At 33.7% G+C, this 13,981-nt stretch overlaps 1 protein-coding gene across 3 annotated transcripts in view; it reads right to left on the bottom strand.

Annotated features, from left to right (window-relative positions):
• The window catches only part of LOC149796498 (uncharacterized), a 206,355-nt gene that overhangs the window by 160,233 nt on the left and 32,141 nt on the right, over positions 1–13,981 (bottom strand). Inside the window, exons 8-11 of one of the 3 annotated variants that reach the window (XM_089961216.1) lie at positions 13,695–13,922; positions 12,267–12,374; positions 8,695–8,739; positions 182–6,092 (exon numbers count right to left, since the gene is read on the bottom strand). In XM_089961216.1, the coding sequence (XP_089817342.1) occupies positions 5,851–6,092; positions 8,695–8,739; positions 12,267–12,374; positions 13,695–13,922 (623 nt within the window). In that variant the 3' untranslated portion in view covers positions 182–5,850. Of the gene's footprint in view, positions 1–181; positions 6,093–8,694; positions 8,740–12,266; positions 12,375–13,694; positions 13,923–13,981 lie in introns of those variants that run through there. The other 2 variants (XM_089961214.1, XM_089961215.1) reach the window with 2 other exon arrangements.

Here is a 13,981-nt window from a genome sequence, read left to right as displayed (position 1 = left end):
TGGTTATTGTCTTAAAGGTTTATATATAGTGTCATTATTAGTCAGTCAATTGTGTATTACAAAAAGTGCTTGTATCTCTTTGGGGAGAATCACAGATGGTTAACAAGTGAAGGCAGATTATTTGAGAATAACATTATCCAAGAAGGGAGGATTTAGAAAAGACTAAAGAAACCAACTCACGATGAGGAAATAAATGTTTCTTTTACATATAATCATCTAAGCTCTCATCATATGCAAGTTGTCAAGAATGACTGCTCATCAGAAAAAAAAATATGACAAGTGGCTCACTGCTGACTTGCTTGCATTACTTGGGTTAGAAATAAATCCAGACATTATAATGGTATTTGTAGTATTGACATCAAAGTATAACATACGAGTCTTTATAAATTACATGACTGGCATTACATAATCATATAAATTATTATGAACAAGTCTCCTTGATAATCTCTTTTCTCTACTCTGTACTCCTTTTTAAACTCAACTTTCACCTTTTTTCAAATCAATGCTAGCTTTTATCTTGACACTTTCTTGTACTTAATTTTCACTGTTTAAATTAGATATTTGCTTTCTACCATCTATAATCACTTTTCTGTACTCAATACTCACTTTTTGCTGACTTGATATTCACTACTGTAAGACTCATAACATTCAACAGTCCTCCCTGGTATCCCATGACCTTGCATCAGATCGCCTCTGCATTATATGCCGTCTTGACGTATCAGTCCCTAACCATCCACCTTTATCTGCTACTAAGAGAAGGCTCAGTATGATAAATAGAACCAAACTAATGCACGACATCCAAGCAAACCTAACAAGTTGCTTACCTCCTACAGCAGAACAACTCTATAACTGCCTGCATTCAGTGCTCGACAAACATGCTCCAGCTACCAAGTGCAGAGTATCGATTCAAAAGTGTTCTCCATGGTATAGCAGTGTTAGGGACCAGTTTTGTACTGCTAAAAGAGACCGCCATAAAGCTGAGAAGCTTTGGCTTTCCACCAGACTCACTATTCATAAGCAAATCTATGAAGCCGCTAAGAAGAATGTCACAAATATAGTCCATGCAGCGAAATCAGCCCATTGCAGAGAAAAAGAACTTACGGTTTTAAGAATCAAATCCAAAAATAATCCAAGAATTAAAAATTAGAAGTCCTAGTAATAAAATGTTCTAATAAATTTGAGTTTGAGTCCCAATGAACATCCAAAATGGAAGGTCATGACATATGCCATATTCAGTATAGTACTGAAGTGTCAACAGATCTTTGCTGAACCACAGAAAAAAAGATTCCAGTGTTGAATTCCAAATCAAATTTCAATAAACGTCTCTGTCCAAGAATTCTGTTTGAGCACTTAAATATTTCAAGGAAAAAGAATTAATAATTCCATACAATAAAATTCCAACTCAAACTGGTCACAACAAAACACCTTTAAGTATTATATTTGATTTGCCTGACTGAAATTATTTCTCAAAACATCACTATTAAATCTGGCTACTGCGCAAAACAGATGCCCAGATAAGGGTCAACCCTCCGGTAAAACCAGAATTTCAAAATAATTGCTAATTGTGATAAAAAAACAACACAAATGCCGAAAATTCTGTGCATCTAGTTTCGCATTTAATGTGTGCTTCTTCAGGCATGAAAGTAACAGATTACGTCTTTTATTTTAAAACAACAATTACGTCATTACATGACTTGCTTGCATTACTTGGGTTAGAAATAAATCCAGACATTATAATGGTATTTGTAGTATTGACATCAAAGTATAACATACGAGTCTTTATAAATTACATGACTGGCATTACATAATCATATAAATTATTATTAACAAGTCTCCTCGATAATCTCTTTTCTCTACTCTGTACTCCTTTTTAAACTCAACTTTCGCCTTTTTTCAAATCAATGCTAGCCTTTTAACTTGACACTTTTATATGCATCATCATAACAATTATATATGTCAGGATCTAAAAGATACACAAGTCCCTAATGAAACCTGAATTAGTAAAATAATAAAATAAACTAGAGACAAACAGTCATACATATAATTATATTGTTATAAAGGATATACAATATATCAATTTAAATTATACAATTTTATATAGTGCATTAGCAGTAAGTCCATTAGGAGACAGAGCATCTAACTTACGAATCCAATAAGTTTCTTTTAGGAGTCTATTCATGTCACCATGCACAATATCTACTGGCATGAAAGAAAAATCAAGTAGAGAGTGATTATTGGTGTTAAAGTGTGTTGAAACATTAGAGGAAAACTGAGGATCTCTATAATTTTTTATATGAAAGTGATGATTATTCATTCTCTTAGAAACTTGTTGTAGTGTTTGTCCAACATATTGCATGCTACATTTTTTACAGGTTATTAAATAAATCACATCAGCTGATATGCAGTTAGTGTTATCGCGTAGAGGAAATACCTCTTTTGTATTAGCACTACTGAAAGAAGTATTTTCTCTTATGTTTGCACATTGAGAACACTGATGTCTGTTACATTTAGGTGACGAAAAGTGTATTTTTTTATTTTCTGTCTGTTTAGTTCTGATTAAAAAATCTTGCAAATTCTTGAGTCTTCTATAAGCGAGAACTGGTTTAATTTTGAAAAGTGATTTGATGCTAGGTTTATTGGATAAATTTAGGAGACTATAATATTTATTAATTATATGACCTATATTAGGTAATGAAGGATTATATTGTATTGTGAAAGGAATTACATCTCTATTTTACATTCTGTTATGTTTAAAGCCTCATGCTGAGTAAGATTAAAGGCTTTGTTCAGTGCAGAATCAATTATGTATGTAGGATAATTTCTATTTGGAAATAAGTTCATAATTTATTCAAAGAATTTGGTAATTGACAATCATCTGAAATAATGCATTGGTATCTTTTGGCCTGGCTATATGGCATACCGTTTTTACATGACATGGGATGACATGAAGAATATTCTACATATTGGTGGATATTAGTTTCTTTGATATGAATATTTGTAGAGATAGTTTTATCAATATTTTTTATTACATTTACATCTAAAAATGAAACATGCGTACTTGATGCAGTATAAGTAAATTAAATAATTGCTAGATGTTTAAAGACGTACTCCCAGTACAGCCTCGATTTCAGTCTATAAATCCCATACTAAGAAAGAATAAAAAAAATAATAAAAAAAAGTTGTTTACTTCAACTCTTACTGACTCAGAATCAAGGTCAGTATTAAATACAAAGTTCTAACAATTAGGTGTTTATGAAGAAAAAACAGTCAGGTCAAACTAATTTCTGGAAAATGTTAAATTCCAGTAAATAAAATTACATTACAACAGCATGCAATGGAATAAAAAATTTATTTAAAACTAACAAACAAACAATTAAATTAAATCAAATATACATAACAATACCATTACAAATTGGATGTCTTCCACATATAGATGATCATGAACAGATATATGTGAATAATAATTAACATCTTAGATCTGCGTCTCTTAGTTCATATGCTAGGTAAACATGTTATAGGTATATATTCTAGGTATACATGTTCTAAGTATATATGTCATAGTTATTTTCTATATATATATATATATATATATATATATATATATATATATCAGGTATATATATTCTAGGAATACGTCAAATTTAGCATAGGAATTGGAACCACAAAGTGCATACTGTTTTTTCATGCTTGTTTTTCAATACGGAAGTTTCAAATAAATTTAACTTGCTGTAATTGTAACCAAATTTAAATGAACTAAAGAGAGTTTTTTTTTTACTGCTCCATAAAATTGTATTATGTATGAACTGACATAATTTTCTTCTTATATCTTCTTACAGGTAGAAGAACCTCACACATAGAGCTCTAGGTATTGCATGAGAAATCTAAATGCGTGTGCAATGTATATCTCTGAATAATAAAATAAAATTGTCAAATTACAAATACACCAAAAATATCACTACTCCACACATACAAAACAAAAATTAAAAAAGTGGCAAAACCAGTCCATTCCCTGGTTAGATTTTTTATTTTTTGCACCGATATTAACTGTTGATAAAAGAATGCATGACTCTGATCACAAAAGATGTGCAGAAAACAACATGATAAAGGACTAGTTAAAAAAAAGTGTAGCTCAACATCAAGCTTTCTCAGAGGTCTGCTGACTTAACTGTCAGGCTGGGGTCAGTGATTGTATTAAGGGTTTTGTAACATTGTAACTTGATAACTGTTGTAGTAATCATAATCAACAGTATCAAGAGCTTCACATAGGGCTAAGAGTGAAACCAGTTCATTTTCAGTCATTAAAAATGTATTTCTGTAATGACCCATCCTGGAGAGGAAAATTATGAAATGGTTTATTAGATACTGATCACACCCATTTTTCTAGAACTTTTGACAAGCACTCAAATGTATCTACTTATCAATCTAAATAACTATTAATTAGAGTAAGTATAGTTCAAGCATTACACTCTGTACTACAGCAATAACGTACCATTTAATGAGGATTCTGGGTAAAGTCTGTTACTTTCTCCCTCTTCAATGTCTGGTTGTTGTTGTTGTTCTAGGGTTTAACGCCATTTTTCAGCACAAGATAGGCTATACATGGCGGCCAGTATAACTGGTGGAGGAAGAACCCTGGAAAACCCAGGGAAGAACCACTGACCCACGAGAAGCTACTGGCAGGCTTTCCCACATACCCACGCTAGCTGAGCCTTGGACTCGAACCCACGCAGAGAGAGGTGAGATGGCAGTGATCCGGAACTGTGAGCGCTTTAGACCACTTGGCCACTCTGGGCCCCCTTCAATGTCTGGTAACTCCCAGATAATAAAAGGATTTTAAATCACTGTTTTCAAACTGGATAAGCATTTGCCATTTTGGTCTAACATCATCTAGTATGTGTATATTTCATCCTCTCTCTCTCCTCAGTAACATTTACATCACCTCCACACTGTCTGCCATGTTTGTCTGCTTCAGCAGCAGCCAGACACCAACAACACATCTCAGATTTTCAAGTGGAGCATTTCCAGCTGATTCATTTGCCCAAGAGCATGACAGTATTAGGCATTTATATCCTCCTTTTGACAGCAGTTTGCTGGACAAAAATTAGCTATCTGCTCATTTACCGTGTGAAAACATTTAGTAACTGCTACGTACAGCAGCTATTGGTATGACCCTGCTATGCAGTAGCAATTTCTATATTTTTAATGGCACAATTACTTATGCATACACATTGGTTAACTTCTTGGGAATCACAGTTCTAAATATAAACCATGCTGAATAGTACTGGCTTATGTAAACGAAACTGTGCTGGGTTTCAAATTATGAATGCAGAAGATAAAACTTCAAATTTACTATATTTAATTTTAATTATAATGTACTATTATATAAAACATTTAGGACTTTCGAACATCTGGGATTTTCATTTCTTTTGTGCAACTTCTCCTCCTTTAAACTTGTATTCTTGCAGGATTTGCGGGGGGTGGGGGAGGGGTATCACATGACTGCACAACTTTGATCCAACATTGCAATATTGATGATATATAAGCTTATATTTGAAGTTTGACCAAATCAAACCAGAGATATTTCTTCCACATTGGAAATAAGTCAATTAGATGAAAAATCTTACTAATATGCATGGAATTACTTTTATCAAATCTGTCAGATCTCAGTGATATAAGCCTATATTGTAAAAATCTTCCCAATCAGGTTGGAAAATTGGCCTAATGATTGGTAACAAGCTTAGCTGATGAAAAACAAACCAAGCAACCAATAATACATAACCACTGTTGCAAGCAATATTGGTTTACATAGCTGGTAATGAAGTTGATGCCAAGACTCAGATGAAACAAAAATTAGCCATAAAATGTCTTCACTGTCCCTTTAATCAATGTCCTGCAGATTGGACATTTCCTCATGGCTGGAGCACAGTCAGGGCATGTCACAAGGTGACCACAGGGCAGAAAAACCACACTGATGGTGTTTTCCATGCAGATTTTACACAGTGTGGCTTCATGTAATTCTCTGTGTTCTCTCTTTATCTTTTCTGGATCAAGTTGCGATTCCTCAGATGATGCATTTTCTGTTGCTTCAGCCCCTGCAAAAAAAAGAAAGAAAAGTACTAATAAACAGAAGGGTCTCAAGGATTATCCAAACAAGGTAATATTAACATTGCCATTGTTCCCTCCTGCCACACACCAAATATCTGGAGGACCAGGAAATGGGTGTAGGAGTCAATTACTGACAATAACTTCAAAATATGTGCTAGTTAAAGGCGTTCTAGAAACTGTACAAAAATGTATAATGCTGAAACCATTCCATGAAAATTAATCAAGATTTTGTATTAATCTGTGCAAACTAGTCAATTAGCTACCAAACTCTTGATTTGGACATTGTCTGGCTTCAATAATTTGGATAATTTCTTTAATCCAACTTTTAAGAAAAAGAATCAGTTTTCATTCAGCATTACAAATAATTGGTTACTTGATCACATACAGCAGACATGATTTTGGTCTTCCATAAAAAAACTGTAAAATTTTTAAGGGGGTTTGGGGGTCCTCCCCCAATGGGTCATCGAGGGGCAGTAGCCCCGATCCAGGGGGCCAAAGGCGCATTTTACACTCATACTAATCTGCTCCTGGTGCAATTTATGATCATAAAATAAACCAAAATAATCTTCTGAAAAACTATTAAACTTACCAAATATGTTCAGCTTGACTTCAATAATTTCACAATATTTATATAGTCACATGAATTTGTTCTCCAATACTATTGATGCTTAAGTTATTTCAGTGTTAACTTCATAATTAAGTCACAATAATTTCTAAATTTTTTCAGCAAATATATTATACTTCTCTCTTTTCATAACAAATCTGTAAAATAAACACCCAAGTATATCAACTAGATAAAAATAATCCAATACATTCACTAGTCTTTTTCTCCAATGGACACAACCTGTTGATATGCCAGACAAGCTCTTTTTGCGGCTTTGGCAAAGATTTCTTTAGCTTTTCTTTTTCATCACCACTAACATATTTGGCTCAATGTGCAATCATTTCTTTTCCTTCTCAATGTGAGCCTTTTTCCTCTCAAGCTGGTGCTTGTATTGGTGACATGCAGTGCGCATATTCTGACAGAGGGATACATTTGTTCTCTCATGCAAGAAATCTTTCTTCTTAAAGTAATTAACTGCACTTTTTCCAGATGCCTTCTGAGCTTAAATTTTTCCAGATGCAGCTTCTTTTGTAGGTGCTGTTCCAAACTCTTCCAACCACGATTACCATTATTCAGATCTTTATTGCAGAGGTCACAAAATGCCAGTCCTCTAGCATTCAGTTCTCTTATAAACTAACCAACTAAGTTTCTGTCAAATTTTCGCTCCAGTCATTCCCATTTCCATGTTTTTTTAAACCTTTATCTAAACTTTTTGTGTCACAGTCTCTCTTAACTCAGGACGCCATGTTTTGCAAGCATGCTTATTCTTTCCATTGCCATCAGTTTCCATTACACAAAGATTCATTGGATGAATTTAAATCTTTGAACAATCAGAATACTCTTTATGAGAGTCGTGTGCTAACTAATATATGGAACAAATAATTTACAAACGTCATTGCGGAATGGGAGTGGACAGACCGTTTTAAAAAACCGGATCGGAGAAGATATAAAAAAACGGACTATATGAAGAAAAATCTAATTAAAAAATCATGTCTGATACAGACACATGTAACATGATCAAACATACCTAATTCAAGGAAGTCGAATATAAGCAATGGTGAATAAAAGGATTGGAATAAAAAAATTTAAAAAAGTAACTAAAAATTGCTCCTGGCAAGACATCACCATAAAAATAGTTCTGAAAGTAGATAAAATCTTTCTGACTATATACACCCTCACAGCACTTAAATTTTATTCTTCGACATCTGACAGAAATACATTAATTCATGCTTCAATGCATCCTTTGAAAATATAAAACAAACTATCTTCAGCAAAAGCAACCAAAAGACAACAAATGTACACGCACTGTCAAGAGCCTCATGTACAGTGTTATAGATAACACAAACAAATGGTTTGAAATCATAAGATTATTACATGCCCATAGATGGATTATCAAAAACAAGCCATCTGCAGCAAAAACACCAACAAAATGACAACTGTACATGTACCAATCTTTTTTAATATATGCAGTTCATGTGGCTGTGTGAACTGGTGCTTCTCTGTTGAGCTGCATCGGGTATAACTGTGTTGTGCTCAGTTCTGTTGATACAGGTGTATAATGCACCAATTATACTTGCAAGTGGGTATTAATTTAGTTTTGTGGTTAACTATATCACTCAAGGGAACCAATTTTCACCAGGTCAACAACAAAAAACATTATTCACCAAAATTCTCAGCAAAGAGAACTGAAACTTGGTGACTGATACATGGTCAGTACACTCTGTGCATGCTGTATCTAAATGGCCACTATGGTCTGGTTTGGCTCAATATGTTTTAAGCTATCTTGCTTACAATAATGTTTGACAGGAGAGACAGGACAAACCAATATGTCTCCCTCACATGAGATGGAGACCTAGCAATCAGGACAAGCCGATGAGAGTAATATTTAGTGGAATTATATTTCCTTCATTTACATTTTATAATACTTCAGAATGCATCCAATATCTTTAAATTATGTCCATATTATATATAAATATTATACTTACTTAGCTGTCCATCTTGTTTATTACTTGCTTCACTATTCATGTTGGCTGAAAAATTAATATAAGCAATAATTAACCGGAATTCTAAGTTACCAACAGGACCTACTAAGCAGATGGGGCATCATTACTACTGGCTTAAGTGCATCAAACAGGGGCCATAACTCCATAAATGTTGTAAAATAGTGAGACTCAAACATGATCTTGATTTTCTTTCTTTCTGTTTTTAATTTTGTCAATGAATTCCTTCAAAAGTTAGAGCTGAATGTGACATGACAAGAAGCGACTTACTGAAAAACATGGGCAACACTAAATACACATTCCATATATATATATGAATGGAGTCACACAAATTGTCATCATAAATTATCAGAGCCATTTGATACAAATGCATTATTAGTGCAGTAGGCTGATCATGAAAGCTATATCATCTCAAATATGTACATAATATGAACTCATTTCAAGAAGACAAAAAAGACAGAGTAATATCTGCCGCTGCCAATGTTACATACTAATGGGAGATGATTTCATGATTATTGTACTAAACTTATCAAGCTTTCGTTATACACTATTTAAGGACATTTATTTCACTGATTTACTGTAACTACTTTTTAAAGTATAAAATGGTTTCTAACTGGTGATGAAGCACTGCATAACATATTTGGATATTCTGTCTACTCTGGTAAATACAACCTGCACATTGTCATGAAAGACAGCACTCATGCTGAATTTACTTGGTGTCAGTGTCAAGAATTGCAATCCTCCATTGTTTGGAAGAATTTTGTTGAAACAAATGATTGGAAAAGATGTTGAAATCCATCACTTTTGCACGATGAAGCACTGATTTCCCACTCCAACCAAATGCAGATATAAAACACGAAGATGGTCAGGGAAATCCACATGATTATTTGACTTGCTTCAATCGTATAAGAATGTTAACATATTGATTACTGGGTGGAGTCATTCATGTGATGTCATAAAGTAGTTCAGCATTTTGGACTGTGGTGATACTAATTTGGAAATCACTAGTGTCCCTCATAGTACTTCAGAATGGTGTGGGACATTTATAGGTTTATAATAAAACAGATTACCAAGTGTTCCTTGGTATGCAGTAATTCGTTATTATGTTGGTGATGCAGGTGAGATACCTGAAATATTGGCATTTCAGGATGAAATATTCACGAGTATAGTAATTTTAAGACAGAACTAAAATGAAGACACTGTCTGCCATAAAAGTAATGCTTCTGTCTTGTCATTTACAGGTGAAACAATAATGTTAATAACAGATTTTCAACTTTCTTAATTTTAATGATAATGTGGTGTCGTGTGAGAATTCAACTGAAGTGAAAGTGTGATGTTTTTGACCACAACAATTGCTTCACAAACTACACGTCTTCTAGCAGCTATCTAAAATCATCACTTACCAGTTACATGAACATAGTATTTCATTTAACTAGAGGTTAAATTAGCCTACCATCTACTGTATTAATTGTTAATCTGTAGAACAAAAAATAAAAAAGAAGAAAAACATTTTGGTGTATCACAAGACAAAAAGGATAATAAATATGTTCTGTCGCCTTGTTTTAAAAATAATTTTATTATATGACTATTCAGTTTTCTTCTTCCTGTTTAGCCAACTCAAATATAATAAACCACAGAAGTACATCTCAAAAATCATATCTTATATGATACCTAGACCTCACATGACCCTATAAATAGCACTGTGGAATTGTTCATGTTAACAGTTCCTGTACATGAGACTAACCTGAGTTAGATCTCACGTGAGAATCTCATGTGCAGAAGAGTAGACAGTTTTGGTGTGGGATTCACTGCCCAGCCAATCGAATATGTTGACCATGCTATTTTCTTCCCATCAAAGTGAGGCATGCATATTAAGCAAAAGTCAGACTGAGAATGAGATCATATGTATTCTATGCCACAAAAGATTTACATAGAAAATTATTAATAAACATAATCTCTCTTATACAAGGATGCTATCATAAATCTAAGGTTGGATCACCATTTTTATAATAGTATCATGATAACAATTTCATGATGGCAATACTTTATCACATGAATAACAGTACCAAATAAACATTTTTACAAATCATGAAAAAGACTGCTATCTTGCCAAGTGGCAAGATCAAAGTTAAAGCTCACAGAAAATTATATTATTTGTTTTCCCTACCATCTACTGCCTGTAGACAGCTTTTGGATTGGCTGACAGGCAAGTGCCAGGGTTAAACTGGTATGAAATGTCAGCATGTTTAACAGTCTACTCAATTATGGGTGGACAGACAGCCTCATTTTCAGTTGGACTGATGCACTGGTAACCACCTGATTTGTCCAGAAAGCAAAGTGGCTAACTGGATCCCTGTATAGTTTGGCCTACCATGATGCAGCTGGTTTAATGAAGTGCTGGATTTCTGCACACTTATGAAGTATGGCTGACTGACTGACCATATGGACTGGCTGCTAGACAGTCATAACAATACTGCATGAACAGGACTTATGGCACAATGGATCATCCATGTCCCAAAAATACCCCATATACCTAACTGGCCCTAAATTCAGTCAGACAGGGATGACTTCCACATGCTGTAGGGTCATTGGAGAAATAAGAGGGACATTGGAATAAATTCACTTGAGGCCAATGACTGTCTTGTCACCTCTTGGAATAGCCATCACATCTGTGAATGCTATGGGAATAAATTCACTTGAGGCCAGCAAGTGTCTTGTCACCTCTTGGAATAGCCATCACATCTGTGAATGCTGTGGGAATAAATTCACTTGAGGCCAGCAAGTGTCTTGTCAACTATTGGAATAGCCATCACATCTGTGAATCCTATAATGCTTGAAAAAATGGGGGAGGCAACTCTGCAACACTTTGTTCTTCCATCTGCACCTGACCCAAGATTATAATAAAGATTGCTGTCAAGATTATGTCCTATGTGTCCTTAAATCTCTTCATTAGACACTTTGTTCACATGGTTTATCAAATTTCCGAGAGGCAAGAATGGCAAATTTTCGTTTTGAAAATAACATACTGAGCATTCATCTAAGCAAATAATCAATGTTTGATGCTTAATAACCAAGAAAATGCCAGCAGTTTATGAGCAAACAACCAAGCAATGGGCACAAATGATAAGGGGTTGAAACGATTCATCATTATATCGATGCAATGATATCTTGCTATAATGATACACATATCGATACAAGAGATGGAGAATTGATACAAAACAATACTTACCATATGTACGTTATTTTAGTCTTAGCAGTCATAAATAATTATTATTAGTAATTCTTGTTATTCTTTAAAAATAGAATTCATCTAAAACAGCATTTTTGCAGTCCTAGGCACTCATTTTTATCAGCAAAAACGAAAAAGACTACCGAGAATACTTGCTCACCATCTGTGGATCAAAACAAAGTGATATGGTTTGTAATCTCAAGTTTACAAAAGGGAAAGACACAAATTTTCATCTTTCTGTGATTGCTAGATTCAACAAAATAGCAGAGCTTCTTCCCAACATTAATGTGATGTGAAAGAACAATCTTTTAAATAAAGCCCAAATTACCTTTTCCAAGAGACTGTGCAGATTGTTGGGGTTGAAGCTGTACCTTAGTCTCTTCTTCAATTTCAAATACGGCCTCCAATATAATTTGTCCCGTCAGTTCTTCAGTTCCTAGCAAAGAAATATTGAACAATTGTGCATTCAAGTTTGTAAAATTAGGGTGGATGATGTTTAAGAACATGTTTCACAAAAGAAACCTGATCTAGCTAACATTTAAAGAGAAAACTTGGTGTTTAGCCATTTTCATCATGGATCACCATTGAGATATTTTCAATTGGTTGTATTAAGGGCAAAGTGAAACCTAAATGAAAGAATACATATTTTTTTAAGAAGTTGTGAGACAAGTAAGCCAGTCAGGAACACCAAGCCAATTTTCCATTGCACATACTGAAGAAATATATACTAATTGTAAAATTTGCATAAAACTAGAAAACCTATGAAATCAGAGTTTCTATAAAACAGATCTATCATGAGATCAGATCCCTGTAAGAATTATAAAAGATGGTGACAGTATTTTCACAATTCCAATTACTTATATGATTGTATTAAACCTTATGAACATTAATTGGATAGAGTTAGACCTCTTTACCAAAAGGGATGAATGGCTCATGCAAACAATTACTTACATTATTGTATTAAGCTTTATGAACATTAATTGGGTAGAGTTAGACCTCTTTACCAAAAGGGATGAATGGCTCATGCAAACAATTACTTACATTATTCTATTAAGCTTTATGAACATTAATTGGGTAGAGTTAGACCTCTTTACCAACAGGGTAGCAAACCTCATGCAAAGAATTACTTACATTATTGTATTAAGCCTTATGAACATTAATTGAGTAGAGTTAGACCTCTTTACCAAAATGGACGAATGGCTCATGCAAATAATTACTTAGATGGAATCTATATGTATGTATGTACATATGTATGCATGTATGTAAACTGTGAATTATACTTGCTAAACATACTGTTTTAATGTTAATTAATTAATGTATTACTACTGGTTACTTGATGATCCTACCTAAATAAAATTGTATTATTATGACTATTATTATAATCTGTATTATTATCAACTGAATAATGATTCTACAAGATTCAAGGTACTTGCACATGATCCTTATTTCTCAATTATATGCTTTCAATTCAATATTTGCAGGGGAAGATTAAAATATAATAATGAAATCCATTTTAATGCCCCACCCCTTTTATTCAGATTTTTTTTACAAGGTAACAAAGTAATGTTTTTACACATAATTTTGTTAAAATCCATCCAAGATGATGGTTTCTTATGTAGACAGATAATCTTTATCAAATTCTAGGGCATACATATAAGAAACCTTTTATCGTTGATATAAAAAGATGATCTGATTAATATTTGCTTTTCTTCTAAAGCAAAACAAACAGTAAATATTGTGCCACTGAAAGACTGACCTTTTTTTAATAGTACTCTTTCAATTGCCCGCTGCACCAACTTTGGTTGGTAGCCCATGTCCAGTACACTCTGAGCAGCATCTGTCAACAGATATTTCTGTATCTCTGTACTGCCAGAAGATGGATTGGATGCTGCTGCACCAGTGGCATTACCATCTGTGACTCTTGTGCTGGCTGTTATGTCTTTAGAAGGTGTGGAATTAACTGTACTACTGTTGCTGGAAGCTACTGAAGGAAATCATTTGTATTCTATTAGATAATATGAGTTAGAAGGTGATATTTGTCAT

This window comes from Sinohyriopsis cumingii, chromosome 6 (assembly GCF_028554795.1).
Source record: "Sinohyriopsis cumingii isolate HCF-2022 chromosome 6, ASM2855479v2, whole genome shotgun sequence".
Lineage (NCBI taxonomy): Eukaryota > Metazoa > Mollusca > Bivalvia > Unionida > Unionidae > Sinohyriopsis > Sinohyriopsis cumingii.
Note: the sequence above shows the minus strand (reverse complement) of the source record. Positions and strands in the feature narration are given on the sequence as shown.